The sequence below is a fragment of the Ictalurus furcatus genome, chromosome 2 (assembly GCF_023375685.1).
Source record: "Ictalurus furcatus strain D&B chromosome 2, Billie_1.0, whole genome shotgun sequence".
Classification (NCBI taxonomy): domain Eukaryota; kingdom Metazoa; phylum Chordata; class Actinopteri; order Siluriformes; family Ictaluridae; genus Ictalurus; species Ictalurus furcatus.
This window is the reverse complement of record NC_071256.1, coordinates 25,825,815-25,847,138: the sequence shown is the minus strand read 5'-3', so window position 1 is coordinate 25,847,138 and position 21,324 is coordinate 25,825,815. Positions and strand designations below refer to the sequence as shown.

The 21,324-nt window shown below is 37.9% G+C and overlaps 1 protein-coding gene across 5 annotated transcripts in view; it reads right to left on the bottom strand.

Moving 5' to 3' along the window:
- nfixb (nuclear factor I/Xb) overlaps positions 1 to 18,979 on the bottom strand; it is a 154,701-nt gene extending 135,722 nt beyond the window's left edge. The window contains exon 1 of one of the 5 annotated variants that reach the window (XM_053611121.1): positions 18,962 to 18,979. In XM_053611121.1, the coding sequence (XP_053467096.1) occupies positions 18,962 to 18,964 (3 nt within the window). In that variant the 5' untranslated portion in view covers positions 18,965 to 18,979. Of the gene's footprint in view, positions 1 to 10,351; positions 11,257 to 18,961 lie in introns of those variants that run through there. The other 4 variants (XM_053611168.1, XM_053611113.1, XM_053611159.1 and 1 more) reach the window with 4 other exon arrangements.
- Positions 18,980 to 21,324: the final 2,345 nt, after the last annotated feature.

Sequence of the window (21,324 nt, the reverse complement as noted above, 5' to 3'; positions counted from 1 at the left end):
TCATGTGGGCCGGGAATCGAACCACCAACCCTACGATTAGTGGACAACCTGTTCTACCACCTGAGCTGCCTTGACGTATTTGCAAAGCCAAATTAATTATTTAAGTGCTCTCAAACTAAAGTGACAATCATATAAGAATTTAACATTATTATGATGTACTGTGCATATTTCTACATGCACATTTCTAGATTCTACAACTTTCTTAAAGTTTCACGAATGTGTTGTTAGTAAAAACAAACCAATAACTTGAACAACCATTGTAACCATACCCAAAGTGTACCCATACTGATAATAATTATTATTATCATTATCTCTCTTCTTTCTTTCATGTAAATACAGTCACCTACTGTAAATCCTCTTATGTCACCTCACGAGAATTGATATAAGCCTTTCATAAATTCTATCATCAACCTCTATCATCAACAAGGCGTTTCTGCACAGAACTGCGGCTCACTGGATGTTTTTTGTTTTTCACACCATTCTGTGTAAACTCTAGAGACTGTTGTGTGTGAAAATGACTACTGAATGTACTGAAATACTCAAACCAGCCAATCTGGCACCAGCAACAATGGCACAGTCAACCATTTTTGTCCCCATTCTGATTTTGATGTGAACATTAACTGTAGCTCTTCACCTGTATCTGCATGATTTTATGTATTGTGCTTCTGCTACATGATTGGCTGTTTGGATAATTGCATGAATGAGCAGTTTCTCTCTCTGTTTTTCTGGCCTAGATTGCCTTCACTCTTGAAAGTTTGTTTGAGTTACTGCTGATTGTTTGATGTTGTTCCCTGAAGTACTGTCCTGCTTTTCCCCTTCTGTACATTTTTATGGAGGATTGTATCACTTATATACAGCTGCAATCAAAATCATTCAACCCCTATTGCAAATCAGATTTATTGTCAAAATTTACAGACTTTCAGCTGTTTGCAATGAACAACTCAAACAAAAGCAACTGAAATAGTTCAACACAACGAATGCTTCAATTGGTTTCCCCAAATTCAACTGAACATGCAACTTATAATGACTTCTCCCGTCTCAAAATTATTCAACCCCCTGAATAGAATCCCTCACAACAGCATAAATATGCAAAATAGCTGTTGTCTCAAGCACACCTGATGCAACTAATCAAGGGATTCATTAGTTGCACCAGGTGTGCTTGAGCTGGAACAAACGAAATAACTGAACTGGCTAGGGGTAGAAATCTATGAAATACCTGGACGGGGCAGAAAAAGAAAGCTATCAACGGCTGCAACCAGATTTCTGAGAAGGCAGGTTGTTAAAAACCCTCATGTGTCTGCAAAAGACCTTCAGCAAGACTTGATGGCAACAGGCACTGAGGTTTCAGTGAGCACAGTAAGGCGCATACTAAATGCAGAATGTTTCCATGCCAGAACTCTAAGATGTTCACCACTACTGACCCAAAAGCACAAAAAAAGTTGGTTCAAAATCATATAAATAAGCGACAGATGTTTTGGGATTCTGTTCTGTGGAGCAATGAAACAAAACTGGAACTTTTCAGCACGATGGATCAGCAGTATGTCAGGAGGAAGAAGAATGAAGAAAGAACACTCTGTCCACAGTCAAGCATGGTGGTGGCTCGGTGATGTTCTGGGGCTGCTTTGCATCCTCTGGCACTGGAAACCTGCAGCATGTGGAAGGCAAGATGGATTTAGTGAAGTATCAGGAAATCCTAGGAGAAAATGTCATAATGACATACCGCTGATCCATCTGTGAGGAAGCTGAAGTTTGGACGTCACTGGACCTTCCAACAGGACAATGATCCCAAGCATACCTCAAATTCCACCAAGGCTTGGTTGCAGAAGAAGTCCTGGAGGATTCTACAGGCCCATCACAGTCACCTGACTCGAACCACATAGAAAATCTCTGGTGGGATTTGAAGAAGGCGGTTGCAGCACGCAAACCCAAGAATATTACTGATCTGGAGGCCATTGCTCATGAGGAATGGGCTAAGATTCCTCAGGAACGCTGCCAGAAGCTATGCATCTCATTTGCAGCAGGTCATAACAGCAAAAGGGTTCTCTACTAAGTACTAAAGATGCTTGCCATGGAGGGGTTGAATAATTTTGAGACTGGAGAAGTCATTATAATTTGCATTTTCAGTTGAATTTGGGGAAATCACTTGAACCGTTTGTTGTGTTGAACTATTTCAATTGCTTTTGTTTGAGTTGTTCATTGCAAACAGCTGAAAGTCTGTAAATTTTGAATTTGCAATGGGAGTTGAATAATTGATTGCAACCGTATGGCAGTCTTTTTTGTGATATATATTGGCCAATCCTTACAGCAATTCTTGAGCAAAACAGCCTCTCTAAATTCATATATTATGACCACAAATATGTATCCAAATGGATCAGAACTTAAATAAGTCTTCAAAAGGACAGAGTCTGCTCCTTGGATCTCCACATGTTGTAGGTCCTAGGGATTCAAACTGGGATTTTGCAGTGAAAGTAATAATTAAAATGTACTGAACATTCTCTTACAGTATACTTTCACACACATTGATTCATATTAAATTGTATGGATGTGGTTTACAGGGAGGCCTACTTGGCACTCAGTCAGGGCACTGAATAAATCACAGATCTGTTCATAATCTCTTTACTACATCAGTCTTGCTACACATACAACAGCCCGTGAGACTAAAATACAACAAAATGCTCCCCTTTCTTGTGAAGATTTTCTCATAACATCTTCAACTTCAACATCGCATCAAGTTGAAAACAATCAGTACCACTGTGGTCCTCTTGTGCTTTTTTGCATATTTGGAGAGGTTGACTGGGAATCCACAGGATACCTATGCACCCATTAACTCTCTCTAGACTTAACAGGTAATATGGCAAATATATCAAAGGCAAAGGGAGGGGGCCGAACTTGTTTATTAAAAATGGTGGAGTGGGGGGGGGGGGGGTTATATGAAAGGAGAAATGCATGCTGTGTGAACATTTGCCAGGGCCACTTGAGGGAAAAATGCTGGAAAAATGTGATATTTCATACCTACATCTCTGGAGGAGAGGGCACAAGGAAAATGAGTGGAGTGGGGAATATAATAGCTAAAGAAAGGAGGAGGTGTCAGTGGGAGACTGCTTATTGTTTGTTGGCAAGGCTGTTGAAGCTGGGAATGCTGTTACAATTGCCTTCTGTATAAGCATTGTGGTCTATATTGGCAGTAATTTCCGATCATGAAGTATTATGCACAATAAAAATTGCACTGGATATCCAAAAGCTTTCACGGAACACTATGGAACACATAAGCCTGAGTCTCTGGAAGACTGACAAGGCAATTGACTGGGATGAAACTTGGTACAGTTATTGGGAGGTTATAAGGAGAAGGGCTCATGTGTGAACAGAAATCAGTATGTTATCTGAAAAATGTATCAAATCTCAAGTCAAAAAAGAAGAAGATGAGAAATAGCTGAAAATTGAAGCTATTCCAAAAGTAGTGAGATTGGCCATTGGTGGAGATTATTTTCTCGAACGAGTGAATCACCAGTAGACTCAAAAACACTGCGTAGAAAGATAAAATAGAAGGAAGTCACAAGTGCTACAAAAATTCAAATGTTTGACATTTGAATTTCACCAAATCCACTGTATGTGAAGTTTGTTATTTAAATTTACTCATTTGGCTGATGCTTTTATCAAAAACGACTTACAGTTGACAACTCACAAATGTAGCCCAAAGCTTTAACCACCAAGCCACCATTCCCTGGGTAGTTATAATATACAGGGCAGTTATAATATACAGTGCCTTCGGATAGATATATTCTTATAACTGCTTCCCATTTTGTGAAGCTCAACAACCTTTTGCCGCACATCACAGCTATATTCCTTGGTCTTACCCATTGTTATGAATAACTAAGGGAATTTGGCCTATGAGTTACCTCATATTTATACCCCTCAGAAACAGGAAGTCATGGCTGAACAATTTCCTGTTCCTAGTCACCCAGGTGTACTAAAAAACAATTAAAATATCAATGGGAATATACTTCAAATATATTTTTTTCATATGAATTCATAGGGTTGCCAATAACTGTTGCACACCTATATTTAACAAAGAATTTTTTTTTAGAAACCTCTGTTGTGTTTGCAATTGTTTGATATCCATGAGAGCAGAGTGTTTATGTGAATTTTTTAAACAAAAGATCAATAGGTTAAGCAATAAAGACAATTTTTCACATTCTTCTTTGCTCATATTTATCAAGGGTGCCAATATTAGTGGAGAGCACTGTACATCATGTGCCTGGAAAATGTGAACATGCAAATAAGGTTAAAAAACATTTGAAAGCTGCCACTTTAAATTACACAAAGCATGTGTATTTGATATGTATTTGAATTGAAAATTACCTGTCAAAAAATGTCACTAATGGTATGGGTTTTCAGTGTGAAAAGGCTACAAAATTGAAAAGAAAATTGCTAGGATGAGCACCTGAGATTTGACCCCTATGGCTATCCATAGGGTTTCCTATTTTCCATATTTAGTCTTTGGTTTCCACATAACCTGATACTTTTCATGGCCCCTTAGTATCACATATTAAAAAATGTATTCCTTCACTAATCAACTCCTTGTTATCCTACTTCTTACATAGTCTTGTATATTTCTGCAGCAATTCTGTCATATATTCCAGTACCTAGGTCTTTGTACAGTATTCTGTACCCAGGCTATGATCTCTGACAATGATTCTATTTAATGTTTGAATACAATTTTGCAAGTGGATCCACATCACTACCCAGAGCCTTCCATGTAACAGAAGACTTCGCCAAACACACTGGTTCCAGTGACATGCAGACTTGGCAAATCAAGAAATATTACCCTTCTGTGACAAGTATGATGGAACTCCCAGAAGTTTGGCTACTTCTCTCCTCAGTACATCACATTTTTGAACATCCTGAGGAAAGTTTAATCCCTTAGTCTCCATCAAAAGTTACACTTTTTGACTGGTGGTACAGACTCTGAACCGATGCGACACCTGTTTTGCATTTGATGTGGGAAGACTAAACAATTACTTACACTATATGGCCAAAACTTTAAGGACACTAGCTTTGAACATTCCATTACAGATTTTAGGCACCCTTTGCTGTTATAATAACCTCCACTCTATTGGGGAGGCTTTCCACTAGATTTTGGCACGTAATTTATCATCCACAAAAGCATTAGTAAGAACTGGCATGGATGTTGAACGATAAGGCCTGGGGCACAATCAGCATTCCAGTTCATCTCAAAGGTGTTCAGTGGGGTTGAGGTCAAGGCTCTGTGCATGCAAATGGAGTTCTTCCAACCTTGACAAACCATGTCTTCATAGAGCTTTCTTTGTGCACAAAGACATTGTCATGCTGTCATGTTTGGACCAGTTAGTTCCAGTGAAGGGAAATTGTAATGCTACAGCATACAGTGACATTCTAGACAATTGTGTGCTTCCAAGTTTGTGGCAACAGTTTGGTGAAAACCCTCATATGAGTGTCATGCTCAGGTGTCCACAAACTTTTGGCCATATAATGTATCTATCCATTCATATTTAAAGATTTTAACTCTCCCCCTTCTGAGCTAATGTCTCTAGTCATGCAACTAGGCTCTGGTCCAATTAGCTTCCTGCAGTTAAATAATTTACACAAATTTCTCAGTGGAAGCCAGTTGATGACCCCTGGGGCAGACCCATATATTACTTTCAGGTCCAGGTCCTCATCCTCTACTGTGCTTTAGCCAAAATATATCCAATATGTCACAGGTCCTCTTCATTTCCCTGTGTTACTCACAGGTCTTGCTCCTTGTGCTGTTTTACTTACAAGCTTGTGCTCAACCAGCATCGCTCACATGCCCTACTCCTTCTCTCAGACCCTGTGTCAGTAAAAATCTGTTTCCTCCCTTTCCTCACCACTTTTATTAATTCTCCAGTGTTGGTCAAAGTCTTTATCCAAAACCAGTGACAGTACTTCATATTTGCCATTCTGATCAAACTAACTTTGGTTACTGTTGATCCTATGCCTGAGAGAGAGGAAGCATAATTTGGGAATCTGTAATGAGGATTGGCCATGAAGTACACTATTGCTAACTCTAAGAAAGATGGAACATTAGTATTATGGAGAGTAACCCATAGTTCTATCCAAAAATCAGACAGGAAAGCATTCACACCATACACATCAGCTTACACATCAGAATGTCATTAACAGTTTCCTTCAATAATCTATGTTAGTCTGTATGCTCTTAAACAACAGTATTAGCAGAATGCTAAGGACATGCCTTCATTTGAAAAAGATCTAGGCTGTGTCAAATGATATATTCTATAGATTCTTAGACCATACACTAAGTGTGTGATTATCCAGTACCTGTTTTTTTTTTTTTTTTTTAGAGCTGTAAGAGCTTGAATGCATAGAATATGTAGATCTTATTTAGTTCTCTTATTCAGTGTCATCTCATGTGGTTAGTGTGTTGTTTTATGTAGCACCATGGTCCCGGAGGAACGTTGTTTCGTTTCACTGTGTACTGTAGCAGCTGTATATGGTTGAAATGACACTAAAGGCACTGGAACTTGAATTAACACTAATATTCAACTTCCTGTATATACCTAATATTATTGTACCAGAACAGCCTTTGAAGGAACAACTTAAATGTCCCAAAATGTCTGGTATAAGTGTTTGACCCCTAACTTGCATTTATTCTGTCATATTCTCCTTCAATAAATAACAATTTGTTTTTGTTATATGTCACTGCTACACACACTTTTAAGCAGTTCTCAATCTTATCTGGATTTAAAGGTAGGCAGTAATGTTTTTTTTTAATTCATTAAATTGCCACCGTGCTGGATGGCATATAGACACAAATTTGTTTTCAAATGAGATTAGGGCTAATTTATTGTTTATCAATGTTTTAGAACTATAATAGCATTGTAGCAAACAAATGTTAAACAGGAAAACTGAAAGGTTACTAATGCAAACTGCATCATTCCTTCTCCCATATAAACATTTCAATCCAAACAGTTCTTGTTTCTAAAAGGTTGTGAATCTCAGGAAACTTCAGAGCCCTAGACAGGAACGTCAATCCATCTTCATATTTTCTTACATTTGGCTAAGCATTCCTGTACAATGACAACAGAAGAAGTCTTCCCCTTGAATTAATCCAATGCAAAAATCCGATGACGGCAATGTAACAGCTTCTCATTTAGGGAGTATTCCCAGGATGTATTTAATCTTTGGTCCGTTAATCTATGGTCAATGGCAGTTCTAAGCAATGCTAAGCTTCATTGCCCTGCCCAGATTTCATCCAATGAACCTAAAACTTTGCAAGAGGAACCATTTGGAAATCTTACTAATTGATGTCAAGTGAAGAACTAATAGCCTCTAACTTCTGTGAGCTTTACTCCTAAATCATGCAGTCATGAATGTGAAGATGATTTGTTACAAGAGGTTTATATGTTCTTTCTGCAAAAAAATCAGTTAATGATCGTTTTGCAAAATTGGGGGGATATGGAACTGTTCCATATGGCTGCCAGTCTTGAACTGTTGTATTGGTGAAGAGCAGCACACCATCAAGTATATCCTCACTAAAAAAAAAACAGAGTCTCTCACTCTCTCTCTGCAAAAGTAAATGTCAGTTATAATCACAGTAGTGTTTGACCAAACATCCCAAACTTTTCCTACTTGAAAATTCAGACCAACCCCATACCAGACGCAAAAACTTCACAAGATCCCATTATACTTAAGTCTTCCACGTTAAGCAGAGGATTCTGACCACTTGTCTTGTGGGATCGAAGACATATCTCAACTTGAATGAACTAACTTGCTATACCTGTATACTGTGCACCTATTGTGGTGGGCTGGTCTGTATACCAGGAAAGATATTCTTTTGTTAGTTAAATGTAACAATTTTAATCAATAAATTAATGGAAATAATACACCCTGTTCTGCATATTAGGGAATACATAAGAATAATCCTTTCAAATAAATGGCTTTTTTCATGTTGCAGTGAAATGTATGTTAATGGCATTCCCCTGTTGTTCTGCTGGTTATTTTAAAGTTCTGTGAAAAAATTCCACTTCCTATTATTTCAATTCAAACTTCAGTTGAACATGCTGTGAGGTGTGACCATTTCAACTAAAATTCTCACATATGGACTGAATGTGAACAGGGAATTTTTTGCACAACCCTGATATTAGTATGTTATCAATAGGGAACATTCTTTCTGTGAAAGCAGAAATATCAGAAACATTTTACTTACATTATAGGAGGAAAAGAGTCCATAAAACAACTGACAACACTCCCAAACCCAAACTTCAAAATGGATTAAGTTACATTGTACAGCAAAGCAACACAGTTGCATCATTTAAATGCAGATAGCCGTCTTTATATTTCTGTAGTATCTACATATTAAAGTCAATATTAAGTCAACTGTTTTCAGATCACACACACATAGATGAGATGCAAATTAAGTGTAAGACTGTTTAATGAAGATATATATTGTTATGCCAACTCTAGGTTCATTCTGACATGTATCCAGTACTACAATAGTCTAAGCTGTCTGCTTTGAACTATCAAAAGTTTTTAGCTTTGACTGTTGTTTGAAAACAAGTAATTAAAGGCAGCTCTATCCCTGTTTTTTTTTTTTTTTATATGTTAATCCCAAGTGGAGCATACTGAATCTACTCCCTCACTTCCTTTAAGATTGTCCTATTTGGCCTGGTGCCATTTATAAAAGCAAGTAAACAATTAATTATCCATATTAATGTGCCGATATACTGGCCCATCTGGAGGTCCTCTGCAGCTTCAAGGTTATATTTCAAAAGTAAACACAGTCGAATGTGGGCGATGCAATCACTCCTCACAGTTCCAGACAGATCCGGAGCCAAATGACACATAGTCAGTTCAAAATCATTAGGATTTAAAGACACTGAAGCACTGGCATGTAGTCTTGAGCTTTTGTTTTCAGTGATAATAAATATTGGGAATAATTCATACGGTTCTAACAGATTGAACTGTTAATAATGAACACAGTTAAAAAGACAGTTATTTTAATAGGTCTTGGGTCAGCTTGGTGACCTTCAAACGCTGGATACCTCTTCAGATATTCCAGTAGGCTATGGAAGAAGGCGTTGAAGGTGTCTGATGAAGAGTATAAATAACCATTCGCTGAGGTGCTCTTTATTTTTCTTTCTCTTTTTTTTTTTTTTTTTTTTTTTTTGCATGGTGTGCACAAATATTCACAATAATTCTATCAGCAGAAATTAACTAAAAGTGCAGGAAACATCCTAGATTTTATGGTCTTGTTGGCATTTTTACACTAGTTGAAATGAACAAGTTCATGATTTTCATGATAACCATTTCCCCCACAGTAAACAGTCTGGGAGTGATGAATAGAAAAAAGAAATTTAAAAAAAGCTGCAGTATATTGACACTGACACTGCAGAAATGTGGCATGGAGAAATGTTTGTTCTGAATAGTGTCATCAGCGCTAATGTTGTTTTAATAAAAAGTCGGTAACGCACACGGTGTCGAAACCCATCCAGTGCGGGCCTTCCAACTACGGCGGCCGACATGTGACATACTGGGCACTGCGGGAGCGTTTCAAATAATGGCAGGATACAAGTGCATCTGGCAGATCAGTCCATACGATAGAGGGGGGGAAGCTTAAAGCAAAAAACAAAACAAAACAAAAAAAAAAAAGTCGCCATTCAAGTAGCCTAAGCCTGAAGGTTTGACCAGGCTTGAAGAAGACTGGGATTTTATGATGTTCTTAGCCTTTCATAGCCCCTGTTTTTAAACCATCTGATCTTGGTTAACAGATCGAACTAAACAAACAAGACCACAAATGGATCAAGTCAAATACCACAGTATAAGCTGTTTTTCCTGGTGGTTAGTCAAGTGTTCAACGACAACTTGGGGTGCTGTGTAGTTTACTTTGTAGATAAACTTATTATTACCAAACCCCAGGCATGCCAAGCCACTGACAGCGCGCTCTTTTGAACTGCCAGCTATTCTGCACACATTCACATGACTCAGACGTGCTGTAGTCGCACATTTGACCACTTTAAACCCGGAGAAGTGAGAAAGTATTTTCTTCTGAGCAAAAATAACCGAATCGTTGTGTAAATAAACAGGATTACGCTGCATTAACCAAGTCAACATCAAACAGCCTGATTTGCATGGGGGAATAAATAACTAAATAAATAGGCCTAAATAAATGAAATATGTTCTGGACTGTTCTACAGAGTGCGTGTGAGTATCTTAAAGCAAGCAGATTATTATTATTATTGGAGTACTATATCAGTGCAATTGCGCGCTCACGTAGCCTACTAACATTTTACGACATCAATAAAGAAAACAAAGTGTTAATGTACACAGCACGTACCATTGTGGAGCGGGGAATAGTGCCAACAGTCTCAAAGACCCATTTTCCTCCTTCAGACAAAAAAAGTTTCCAAAAAAGTGTAGGAGAGGGAGCGCGAGCGGCTCGGTTTCTTCGGATGATACCGGAAGCGAAAGAAGCTTTAATGAGGGACGGCCTGGGGGGCACCGAACATTTTAAAACTAAAGTACCACTTGATATGCGAACTCCGGGTGAAGATTTGGGGATTTACAGGAATTTAGCCGAGCCAGTTTTTTTTCGGTCTCGTTCCCGTTCCCTGACGTTTATGTTACTTTGCCTCAAACGGCGAAAAGCGGCAAGGTAAGTCCGTGTCCGTTCAGTGAGGCGAACAGCGCGCCACAACTTTCTGCTCTGGGTCGATTACAAAAAAATATATATATACATATATATATCTCTGTCGCTCTCTGCCAGACCTCATCCGTTATCAGCGCTCAATCTCCATCCCTTTTTTCCCCCGCCGGACACTTCTCTGAATTCCCTCCTCTTCCTTTTGAATTCGCCGCACGGATGAAAAGTCAGAGAAAGCAGTGAATCGCGGTGAATCGCGGGCGCGGCGGCTGTGCAGAAATCACGGCGCGCGCGACGCGCAACACAAACGCACTTTGATGGCGCTGGCTGACGCTCTGACGCTGATCCGCGCGCACAGAAATGCAGGGAAATAACCGGAATAAGAATGAGTGCAGTTGGCAAAAAAAAAGAAGAAAACAACAACAACAACAAAAAACCCAAAACAAAATAACGTGATACCCGGTACAACGGTACAATGATGACGGCAGGAGACGCACAGGAGCTGGTGAATTATTAATAACCGAGAGCGGCTTCGCAGTCTGTCGCGTTCCGCGCGTGAGCCGATCGACAGCTGGGGGGTTTAGGGGAATTAAATACGGGCTCGGAGTGAAGCATGGAGGGCAGGGGATTACCATTCACCGGCAATGGCAAGCACAACGAGAGCGGGAACGGGGGGGTGGTGTGTGTGAGGAGAGAGAGAGAGAGAGAGAGAGAGAGAGAGAGATGTGTGTATGTAATGCTGTGTTCGGAGTTTAGTTTATGACAAAGATATTAAAGTGTGTACTCCAGGAACTATGGATAGGTTAATGCAATTACACGTCACATCGGCGCATATGCTGGAATAACCACTTTTTGCTCAACTAATGATATAAAATGCCATCAAAAGGTGGTCATTATTATGAGTCCAGTACCCTAGGTGAAATAGTCCACTTAAAGATCTGTAAAGTTCCTTGTGCATATCGAAAAGTATACAGAGAAAGAGAGAGAGAGAGATTTTGCACGGGTCAGAGGAAGCTGCCTTTCAAATTCTCAAGTATAAGGACTATATTTGTGCACGACATTTTGCTGAAGGGATTTAAGTAAATAATTTAAACTAAATAAATATTTTCTAGATTTCTTCAACATGTAAAAATAAATAATAATTAAAAAAAAGTGTAGGAGAGAAGCATTGGCCAGTGCAAAATGATCAGGAGATGCAGCGTTTGTCTTGCAGATCAGCGTTCAGTGAAGTGTGCACTGCATGCTGGAAGTATGCTACAACGCAGAAGACCCACTAAAATATATATATATATATATATATATATATATATATATATATATATATATATATAGTAAAATAGTCCAAGAAGAACACCTGTGTTAAATGTGTAGTCAAAATTATAAATAAATAAATAAAAATACTGAATGAATTAATGAATAGGCTACAGTAATGAGCAACCTTCCATCCCTGGAGACATGGTGATTAATAGATAAATCAATATCATTTGAATTTAAACTCAACTAAATATTTGTTCAGTGACTGTAGGAGCTATACTTATAAACGAATAAGGAAAATGTAAGAGGTTTTATATAGTATTTTATAAATCCCATTGACACGCACGCTTGCTTAAAATCGGCACAATTCCACAGTTCGTGAATTAATCAGAATAATACGTGTGTGAAACCATAGCCTACACGATCATGTACATGAAGTTATTTCATGAACGTTTCAGTTCAACTTTATTTTGGATAATTTTCTAGCTCCATAAGACCTCGTTTTGGCCGCAAGTCACTTGGTTTGGAGAAAAGATCTCCTTTATCATTCAAAAAGCATTAAAGCCGTGGTATACAGGTGAGTTTAACTGCAACACACTGACAAAATTCTCTCCATTACCGAATAAGTCAATAACACAACACATCAAATGATCTTTTAATACGCAAATGATATTCTACTGAACTTCAGGGGAAATAATTGCACATTGTAAATGTCAAAACCATGTATCATACATACATACATATATATATATATATATATATATATATATATATATATATATATATATATATATATATATATATATATATATATATAAGATAATACTTTATTGATAACAAGGGGAAATTAGAGAAATATTGCATAAACTTACATATATACATAGAGAAATAGGCTTTATTGATAACTGGTATGTCGATTTATCATCCACCAACAAATACTTTTAATGGAAATAATTATTATTAAAGCATTAAAAAAAAGAAAAAGACAGTAAATAATCAGGCTGCAGATGTGTACATTATGAGATGTGCCTGCGCCTAAAATGACGTTTCATTCCAAACTTTATTTGTAGAATAATAGAATAATTTACTTTACAACAGAAAATAACACGTAGTTAAAAGAGTAACAATTGAATTCCTACAAAACTGAAGAGACCTCCTCTCTCTCTCTCTCTCTCTCTCTCTCTCTCTGTATCTGTATCTCTATCTCTCTATCTGTAGCAAAAAAAAAAAACATTTTTTTTCGTTTCACGTTGTTTATATTTCATGAACAGTTATATAATAAAGAGCAAAGTACGATTATATTTTCTTTCTTTTTTAAATTTTCGTATTTATGATGGCGTGGTATTTAGATGAATGAAACACTGATTTAAACTGTTGGAAATTGTTAACCCTTTTAGATTTATTATATCTTTTAGACTAAGCAATATTTAATTTTATTTACCTACATCTTGTTAAAATGTGAGTCCTGCTATTTCTTATTTTAGTTTTGCTATTTCTATCATCTCAGTAAAAATTATATTTAAAACAATCGCCTAGAGAAATGGGGGGGAGGGGGGGTTACTCTTACTTTAGCGGGGCAAATCTTACTTTAAAGTATGTACCTATGAATTTTATATATGTAATTTAGAATTATAAATATAATTTAATCTAATAATTTAAAACTAATTAATGCACTAGGTTTTGAAAGTCTTTTTATATCAAATAATTTACTGATACGTATTAGTGCATTACATGTCCAATTACCTGTCTTTTTCAATAAACGAATTTCTGTTTAATAAACCTCTGATGTATATATAACCAAATCCTTTTTGTTGTTGTTCCCGACGTGCAATATTACAGGAAGAGAGAAAATTGTCACTTTGCAGCCCCAATTAGAAAAATACGGCAAAATTGAACAGGAATAAATTAACTCGTCAACGGAATTAGAGAATACTTTGTAAAGCCAACATGAAGATCAGCTTCCTGTATCCCAAATAATAGTTTCTTTACTATTATACACAAAATATATCTTGTCTTTGGATTCATTTTGTGAAAGCTGCAATCTTGGTCATTTAAGGAAAAATGTACATGACGCAAAAAAATCCACCTTCGTGCGTTTGCAACATAATAAAAAAATGTCTGACACGGGCTCAGTCATTTTGATGAATCTATTAATCTAGAGAATTTTCTTCATCTTGTCATTTAATAGATTGGCCTACCCTTTTATATAAATAGATAAATAAATATATATATATATATATATAAATATATATTTATATATATATATATATATATATATATATATATATATATATATATATATATATATATATATAAAAGAATGAGCAGTGATTTTTTTTCTCTTTCTTTTTGCTAGTATTTTATCTATTTATTTACACACCGTGTCTAGTATTCTATTTCAGAGCATGCCTATAGCAATATTTCCTTTTTAATTATGGATGTATAAAGTGTATCTTTTGTTCATCATGGGGATAATGTTGCTACATCTTTGCGTTCCTCGTATTAGAGTTCAGATACATTGTCCACAAAATTTACAAGATGCGTCATACAAAGTCTTAAAAACTTGGGCTTTAAGCCAGTCCAAATTATTGCTATACCGTTAAAAAATTTCTTTTCATTATACCATACAATTTTATATGATTTGAAGAACTATTGCGCTTCCTTGTTCACTTATTCGGACAAATATAGGAAATGTAGGAAATATTTTAGAGGGGGGAAATCAAGGCAAGGTCAGGGCAGTTGATGTGTTTACCCTTTGAAGAAAGACAGGGTGACCTTTCGCTCAAGGACAACCCGATATGATTTACTTAACATAGCCTCACGTCAAAAACTTTTTGGATATTTTTGAATATTCCACATCCGAAATTTAGTTTGGAAATTTGAGTAACCTGTCGGTACACTTTTTAGAGGACAGAGGCTGTTTCGGTTAGGGCCTATAGCCTGGGCAGAGAGGGTCTTGTTTGTGCAGTTCATGCTAAATTAGCTACGGACCTCCTGAGTTTCTTGGCTGGCGTTTCTCCTCTGCTCTGGCCGCCTTTCCTCCAAACAGGCCGAGCTGAAAAGAGAAACCGGGAAAAGGGGATTCAGCTAAGCAACCACACGTCCAGGAATGCCGAGCTTGGCCAGGCAAACCGGTGCCTTTACTTTTTCTAAACTCTCGACGAAAATGTGCTGTGCAAATGTTTTAGCCTATCAGTAACTTACATTAAACTGTCACGCGGAGCTAGGCGACGCGTTTTTTAAAACAATTAGCCTAGACACAATGCGACAAAAACTACATTTTCTTCTGAAAAGTAGCTTCTGAACATTAGCAAAAGTCGGACAGTCTTCAAATCTCGATAGCTCTCGCCCATGTTTTGGCTTTTTCATGGCTTATACTCATGGGGAGATGGTACTAAAATGTACCATATTACACCATTTGCACCCTTAGTGTGTATCTTTTACCTGGAAAGGTGCACAGGTCTATAGTGTAGCCCACATTTACCTTTACTATACTCTAACATGTAATTACAGTTCACTTATGTAGCCTACCTTAAATCTGATTAAATTTAAAATATATCTACATTTCCAAGTGAGTATTAAAAAGTACAAAAGATAAAAGTGCTGCCTCAGCAAAAAGCTAGGGTTTAGTAGGCCTAGCCTTTATTTCCAGAGTGTAGAATTTAACCAACACGAAAGTGGGTTTTTGAAAACGAAGGCTAATAAAACACGGCCTGTTCAGAGGAAGTGATAACAGTTGCCTTGTGAAAGTTCATCATTTCATTTGGTTAATCCTTTTTAAAGGTTACAGTTTACACTCTGTAGAGGTTAGTGAGTGAGGTCCTCTGTAAGTGAGTTAACACAGGTGTCTGTCTAACATGGTCAGTCAGCAAAACTCAAAGCTTAATCTGTCAGTGCAGAGCTAATGCAGAATGAGAAACAGATTATGGCCACAATGCCATAACAAAGACATTTAGCCGCGCGTCCTTGTATAGTGTTCCCGCGCAGGGTTGAGTTAAACAACACAAGCTGAGCTCTGATTGGTCAGTTGCGACGACGATCTATCGGGATTGGAGCAGAGAGCAGCGTGCCCGTCTTATCAGGCTCGCGCACAGCACCGCTCCAGGAGAGCGCGTGCCGCGAGGGAACGCCTGCGACCGCTGGGCTTATCTTCCACTGGCAAGGAGCGCTTACACGTGTGTGTGTGTGTGTGTGTGTGTGTGTGTGTGTGAGAGAGAGAGAGAGAGAGAGAGAGCATAGATGCGTTACACATCTGTTTACGCATCAGCGTGGACTGTGTGCCTGTATACTTGACTTCTTTAGGTTTCCAGATAAACCTGATAAAACAGACAGACAGAATTACCATGTCTACTGCATAGTCGTGATTTTTTTATTCAAGATTGACATGACTTAAAGTGTTTCTACAAAATGCAAACTAGTTTCCACGAACTTCAAATGTGACTTATTTGACTTCTGATAAATTGATAAGATTAAGACATTATTAAAATGTCAGAAATGCTAGGTAACTGTGTGTGTGTGTGTGTGTGTGTTTGTGTGTGTGTGTGTGTGTGTGTGAATCTGGGCATGATCCAGCCAGATCTGGAGAGGATGTGGGGCTTAAAAGGCTGGGGGAGTGGTGTTGTCCTCCCCTGGAGAGACAGTGAGGTTAGGCTTGCTGTAATCTGCTTTCCTGGATCCCCATGAAAGAGAGAAGCGGACACACCAGAGACTGACCCTGTCAGTCAGATCCACCATTCCCCCATCTCCAGCGATCCTCATCTGGTATCTTTCCCTACCTCTCTCTATCTTTCTCCACCCTCACATGCAGGTCAGAGTCTGCCCATCTCATGCTAATCAGTAGCTCCCTTTACAGCTGTACTTTCCACATCTTGTCCATCTGTCCTGTCTTTGTTTCGAACCCTTTCTGTGTCTCCACTCCCTTCTATTTATTTATTTTTTAAAATATATTTGCTCCTCCATAAACTCATGCAATTTCTTAGTAAAGCCTCTCGGTCTCCACTGGTTCTGGCATAATCATAAATTCACACCTCTCTCTTTTCCAGTTCATAGGAAGGTGAATACTTTTCATATCAGTTGGCTCAGTCAAATTCTTACAAATATTCATCTTCCTAGCATGTACAATCTGCCTCGAGCTCTGCTCATTTACAGACCCTATTATGTCAGTGTATGTGAGAACCATAAATTGAATTATTGAAAATGCTGTCATGGTGAATGAAGATTTTAGTTTGGATTCTTTGAGGATCTTCCAAATACCTTGTGCTCTGGAGTAATCATGACACTTTATGGGACCATCATACTCATTTTCTCTTGGCTTTTCCAATCCTATCATTCTTCTTCAGTTTCCTGCGCTCTTTCACACCTCAAAGATGAGACTCTTGTTTGGTGGAATTAAGCCATAGAATCTGGTCTATGCTCTCTCTCTCTCTCTCTCTCTCTCTACCTCCCAGCACACTCTGTTAAGGGGAGGGGCTTCCTTGGCACTTCTAGGCTCTGTTTGGTAGAATGGGTCCAAGTCAACATGAATATTCATGAGCCAACCCCCTCCCCTTCGTTAATGCCACGGCAACACTTGGTAGCAGCACATGGCGGGACAGCTGTTGCAGGCTAAGCCAGGCATCTGTGCACAGAAAGAGCGAGTGAGAGAGAGACAGCGAGAGAGGCAGTGGTGTGGACTGACGGCTGGATAGATAGATGATTGAATCAGGAGAGGTGGAGAGTTAGAGAACAGGAGCAGGGCAGGTGAAGGGTAAGACGAACCTCCGAACAGTGAGGACGGTGTTAAGGTGTCCTGAATGACTCTGAGGTCAGAGGATTAGAGAGTTTAAAGAAAGTTCAAAGTTAGTGAGCTTTAAAGTGGTAAAGAGAAGCAGTAACTGATTCATAGTAACACATCTCAATGTACAGCCACATGGTTATATCAAGATTTCATGACCACAAAATCAGTGTTTTAATTCTGTTTAAAATGCTGGCTTTTACATTAGTATTATTAGGCCAATTAGGTTCTCCAGTGAAAAGCGGTAAAATTCAGATCCCCTAGCAAACTATAGCCTACACACACACAGGCCTGCAACTGGGCTGCCCTATATATTAGGTAGTCCAGGGGGCTTTAAGCATGTGGGTTCCCAGTTCCCCTGACGCAACTGCATACTGAGCTTGTTCTGAGAACTAAAAGGGTTTAGAAGCTGTCCCATGTACATCTTCCATAATTAACTAAGCTTAAGAGAAAAGCGTGCAGGTACTACACAGTGTAAACTCTGCACAGTTAATTTATGACCAAAAGATCACATTGCAATATAATTACTCTGAATTGTATAACTTTAAAGTAAACCGTAAATAAAGGGAATAGAGGTAAATGACCATGATAGAAATCAACTGCAATTACATCTAATACAAATTCTAATTTCAAAGAAAAATGTCTTTGCAGGTGACAAACCCCCCCCCCTTTTTTTTACAGTCCACAGACCATCTCAGTACTAATTTATTTGACTAAATGTAATCATTTTGCTAATCTAATTATTCAAATATTAGTTAAATGAGTGCAATAATACAGTATTTTGAACTTTACACTCACCAGACACATTTACATCAAAAGTTGACGTTATTTCTAGGACTACTTGTTTTTGATTTTTTTTTTTTTTGATTGGTAAGGGTCAGATATACCAGTGACCAGTCAAACAGGCTAAAAGATTAGGGGGTGGGGGTGGGGGCGGATCACCTGGACCCCGCTTTGAGGATCAAGGCTATACAAAATATTAGATAAGGTAAATTGAGTATATATTTGCGCTATTCAAAGTTCATACAGATAGGAACACATATATAATGCTGTCAGCTGTATCACAGTCTCTTATACAATTTCACCCAATAATAATTATACTTACAAACAGAAAAAGGGCAGCAACAAACTTTAACTGAACCTGGGGATTTATTCTTTATGTAAAATTACGGTTCACATGCTGTCATCCAGACTGCTGTGGCTTTGCAATGAGTTGAAAAGTGAGCGATGGAGAAAGAGAAAGGAAAGGAAATTGAAAAGAGGAAAAGTGGACATACCATCAGCCATGACCTGGCAGAGAAGTCGTAGCACAGCTGCCACCTGAGCCCTGGGTCAGCCTGTCTGCTTGCCGTCATTCACTCGCTTTCCCGCCAAAAATGGAGAGGGGAAAAAATAGAATCCTCTTCCTTGGATGGCTGAAAATTAATAAATAAAGGAAAAACACAAGGCAAACACCAATCAGAAGGAGTACACTAACAGGATGCAGGCAGCATGCATGGCCGTGTTTGCACGCGTGGTGTGTTAGACGTGTAGGATGTGTGTGTAAGAGGGAGAGGAAAAGAGGACATTGACACAGACAAATGCCAAGATGTGCAGTCCAAGCAGCTGCAGCCATACAGAGCCACTCCAAGAAGTCTGACATGTTGAGGCTTACAGACATACCAACAGCGCACAGCCAACCAACACAGAGCTGTGGGTGTGATGGGAGTTCTTCTGCCGACATCAAAATATTTACTTTGAGGGCTGCATTTGCAGTTGAGAATGAAACACTGCTGATGTGCTGATATATACATGTGTAGGCCTATATGCAGGACAGAATTGCCCTCTGTGCAGAAGAAGACGTTTTTTAACTCATTTACACAATGATCCAGGCTCGAATGAGACAACTATTGCCTTTGAGGTTTTTACACAATGGATCTTCTGGGATTGCAGGTGTTAATGGAGAACAGAAAACTTAAACCCGAGTAGATTCCATTCAGCAGAGTTCTTGTTACATGTACTGTTAAAAAATAAAAAACCCAAGCAATTAATTTGTGATTTTATTAATTTTTATCTCTATTCGTTTTCTGAATCTCTGAGTAAGATTTATTTCTAGCCATCTGTCTGATGGTGCTTTTCCTAAAAATTTTTTTACAGTGGTATGGAAAAAGTAAGTACACCCCTTGAATAAGTCACCATTTCAACTATATTCATTGGTAAAAGTAATTTAGTTAGTTAAAGATAATTTAGTTATTAGTTTAGTTTAATTTTACTTGTTAGTTTCACTATGGTTACTGAATGTTATGCTTAGACATTAAATGGCTATTTAAAAAAATAATGTTGAAAAAACATTTCACATTAATTTGTCAGTTAATTTCCTTGACTGAACAGACCCTGAAGACAATCTTAATAAAAAATAAATAAATAAATAAATAAATGATGCAGACAGCTAAAAAAACAAAGTGTGTAAATCTCTCTGATCACATGGATGAAATGGACCAGTAATGTTCCTGTTTTGGTCTTCTCTTGTTGAATTTTATAATACATTTTTATAATATACTTTTAGCCGAGGTAAAACCTGCATCTTAGCCCCATAGAAATGCTTTAAGCAATACGTGTCAAGTAAAAATGCTCTTAAACATCATCAAACACAACATATTGAAGGAGTGGGTAAACATTTCCCAGACTCATAGACAATTACATTTAACAAACAATTTCTGCTAAATAGATCAATGTCTAATTAGTATACTTAATGTCTATGCTACAGGTAAATAAAAAGACTTATTATTATATTATTTGTCAAAATCCTTTATATTAATATATTAACACTGCTGGAATAAAGAGAGGTAGCATGGCTCCATGGTCCAGAGAGTTGATCTTGAGCTCCAGTTATTCTCTGTGAGAAGTTTTGTGTGTTGTCCCTATTCCTTTTTTCTCCCACTTCCAAAAAAAAAATGTCACTAGATAGATTGGCTACTTTTAATTGCCCCTATACTGTATGTGGAACCGAAATCGTTTCATGAGCGGTACTTATATTTCCAGAGCACTGTATTCCATTAGACATTAGCATGTATCACTTTTTGTAATAACACAGGCAGGAGCACCAGTAGCAGAGAACCTTGCCAAAGTCTTGCCAACTGTTTCTACAATCAATTTTTGACACATGACTAATCAACAGATGAAACAATGTTGGATGTTAAACCCTTTAAGGCCATCTTTGATGTGCCTTAGCAGAGTCATAGTTAAACCAATAACAGACTATTATCTTGGGCTGTAAGCTACATTTTAGATGCAGATGCACCTGTAAGATTTTCTCTTTTTTTTCTTCTTCCATAACTTTTAAGGACAATGTTTCCAATAGGAACCAATAAAACAATACTTTTTTCCGGCTTGGGATTAAATTAAACTTATTTTGCTTTATTATCAGATATGATTTTCCACAGAATATATGGGAATGTCATTAATGGTCATTATGGAACCATATGAATGTCACATGAGGGGTAATTATAAGCCTAGTTAGGGTGCAATGCTGGCAGTGGCACTTCATTTCAGTGAAATAAAATGTGCTAGACGTGATCCCTTTGTGAACTTCACGTCTAACACACATCTCAGATGTGTTCAGAGCTGGCACTCAAGAAGGCCCTTAACAGTGGGAAGTGTC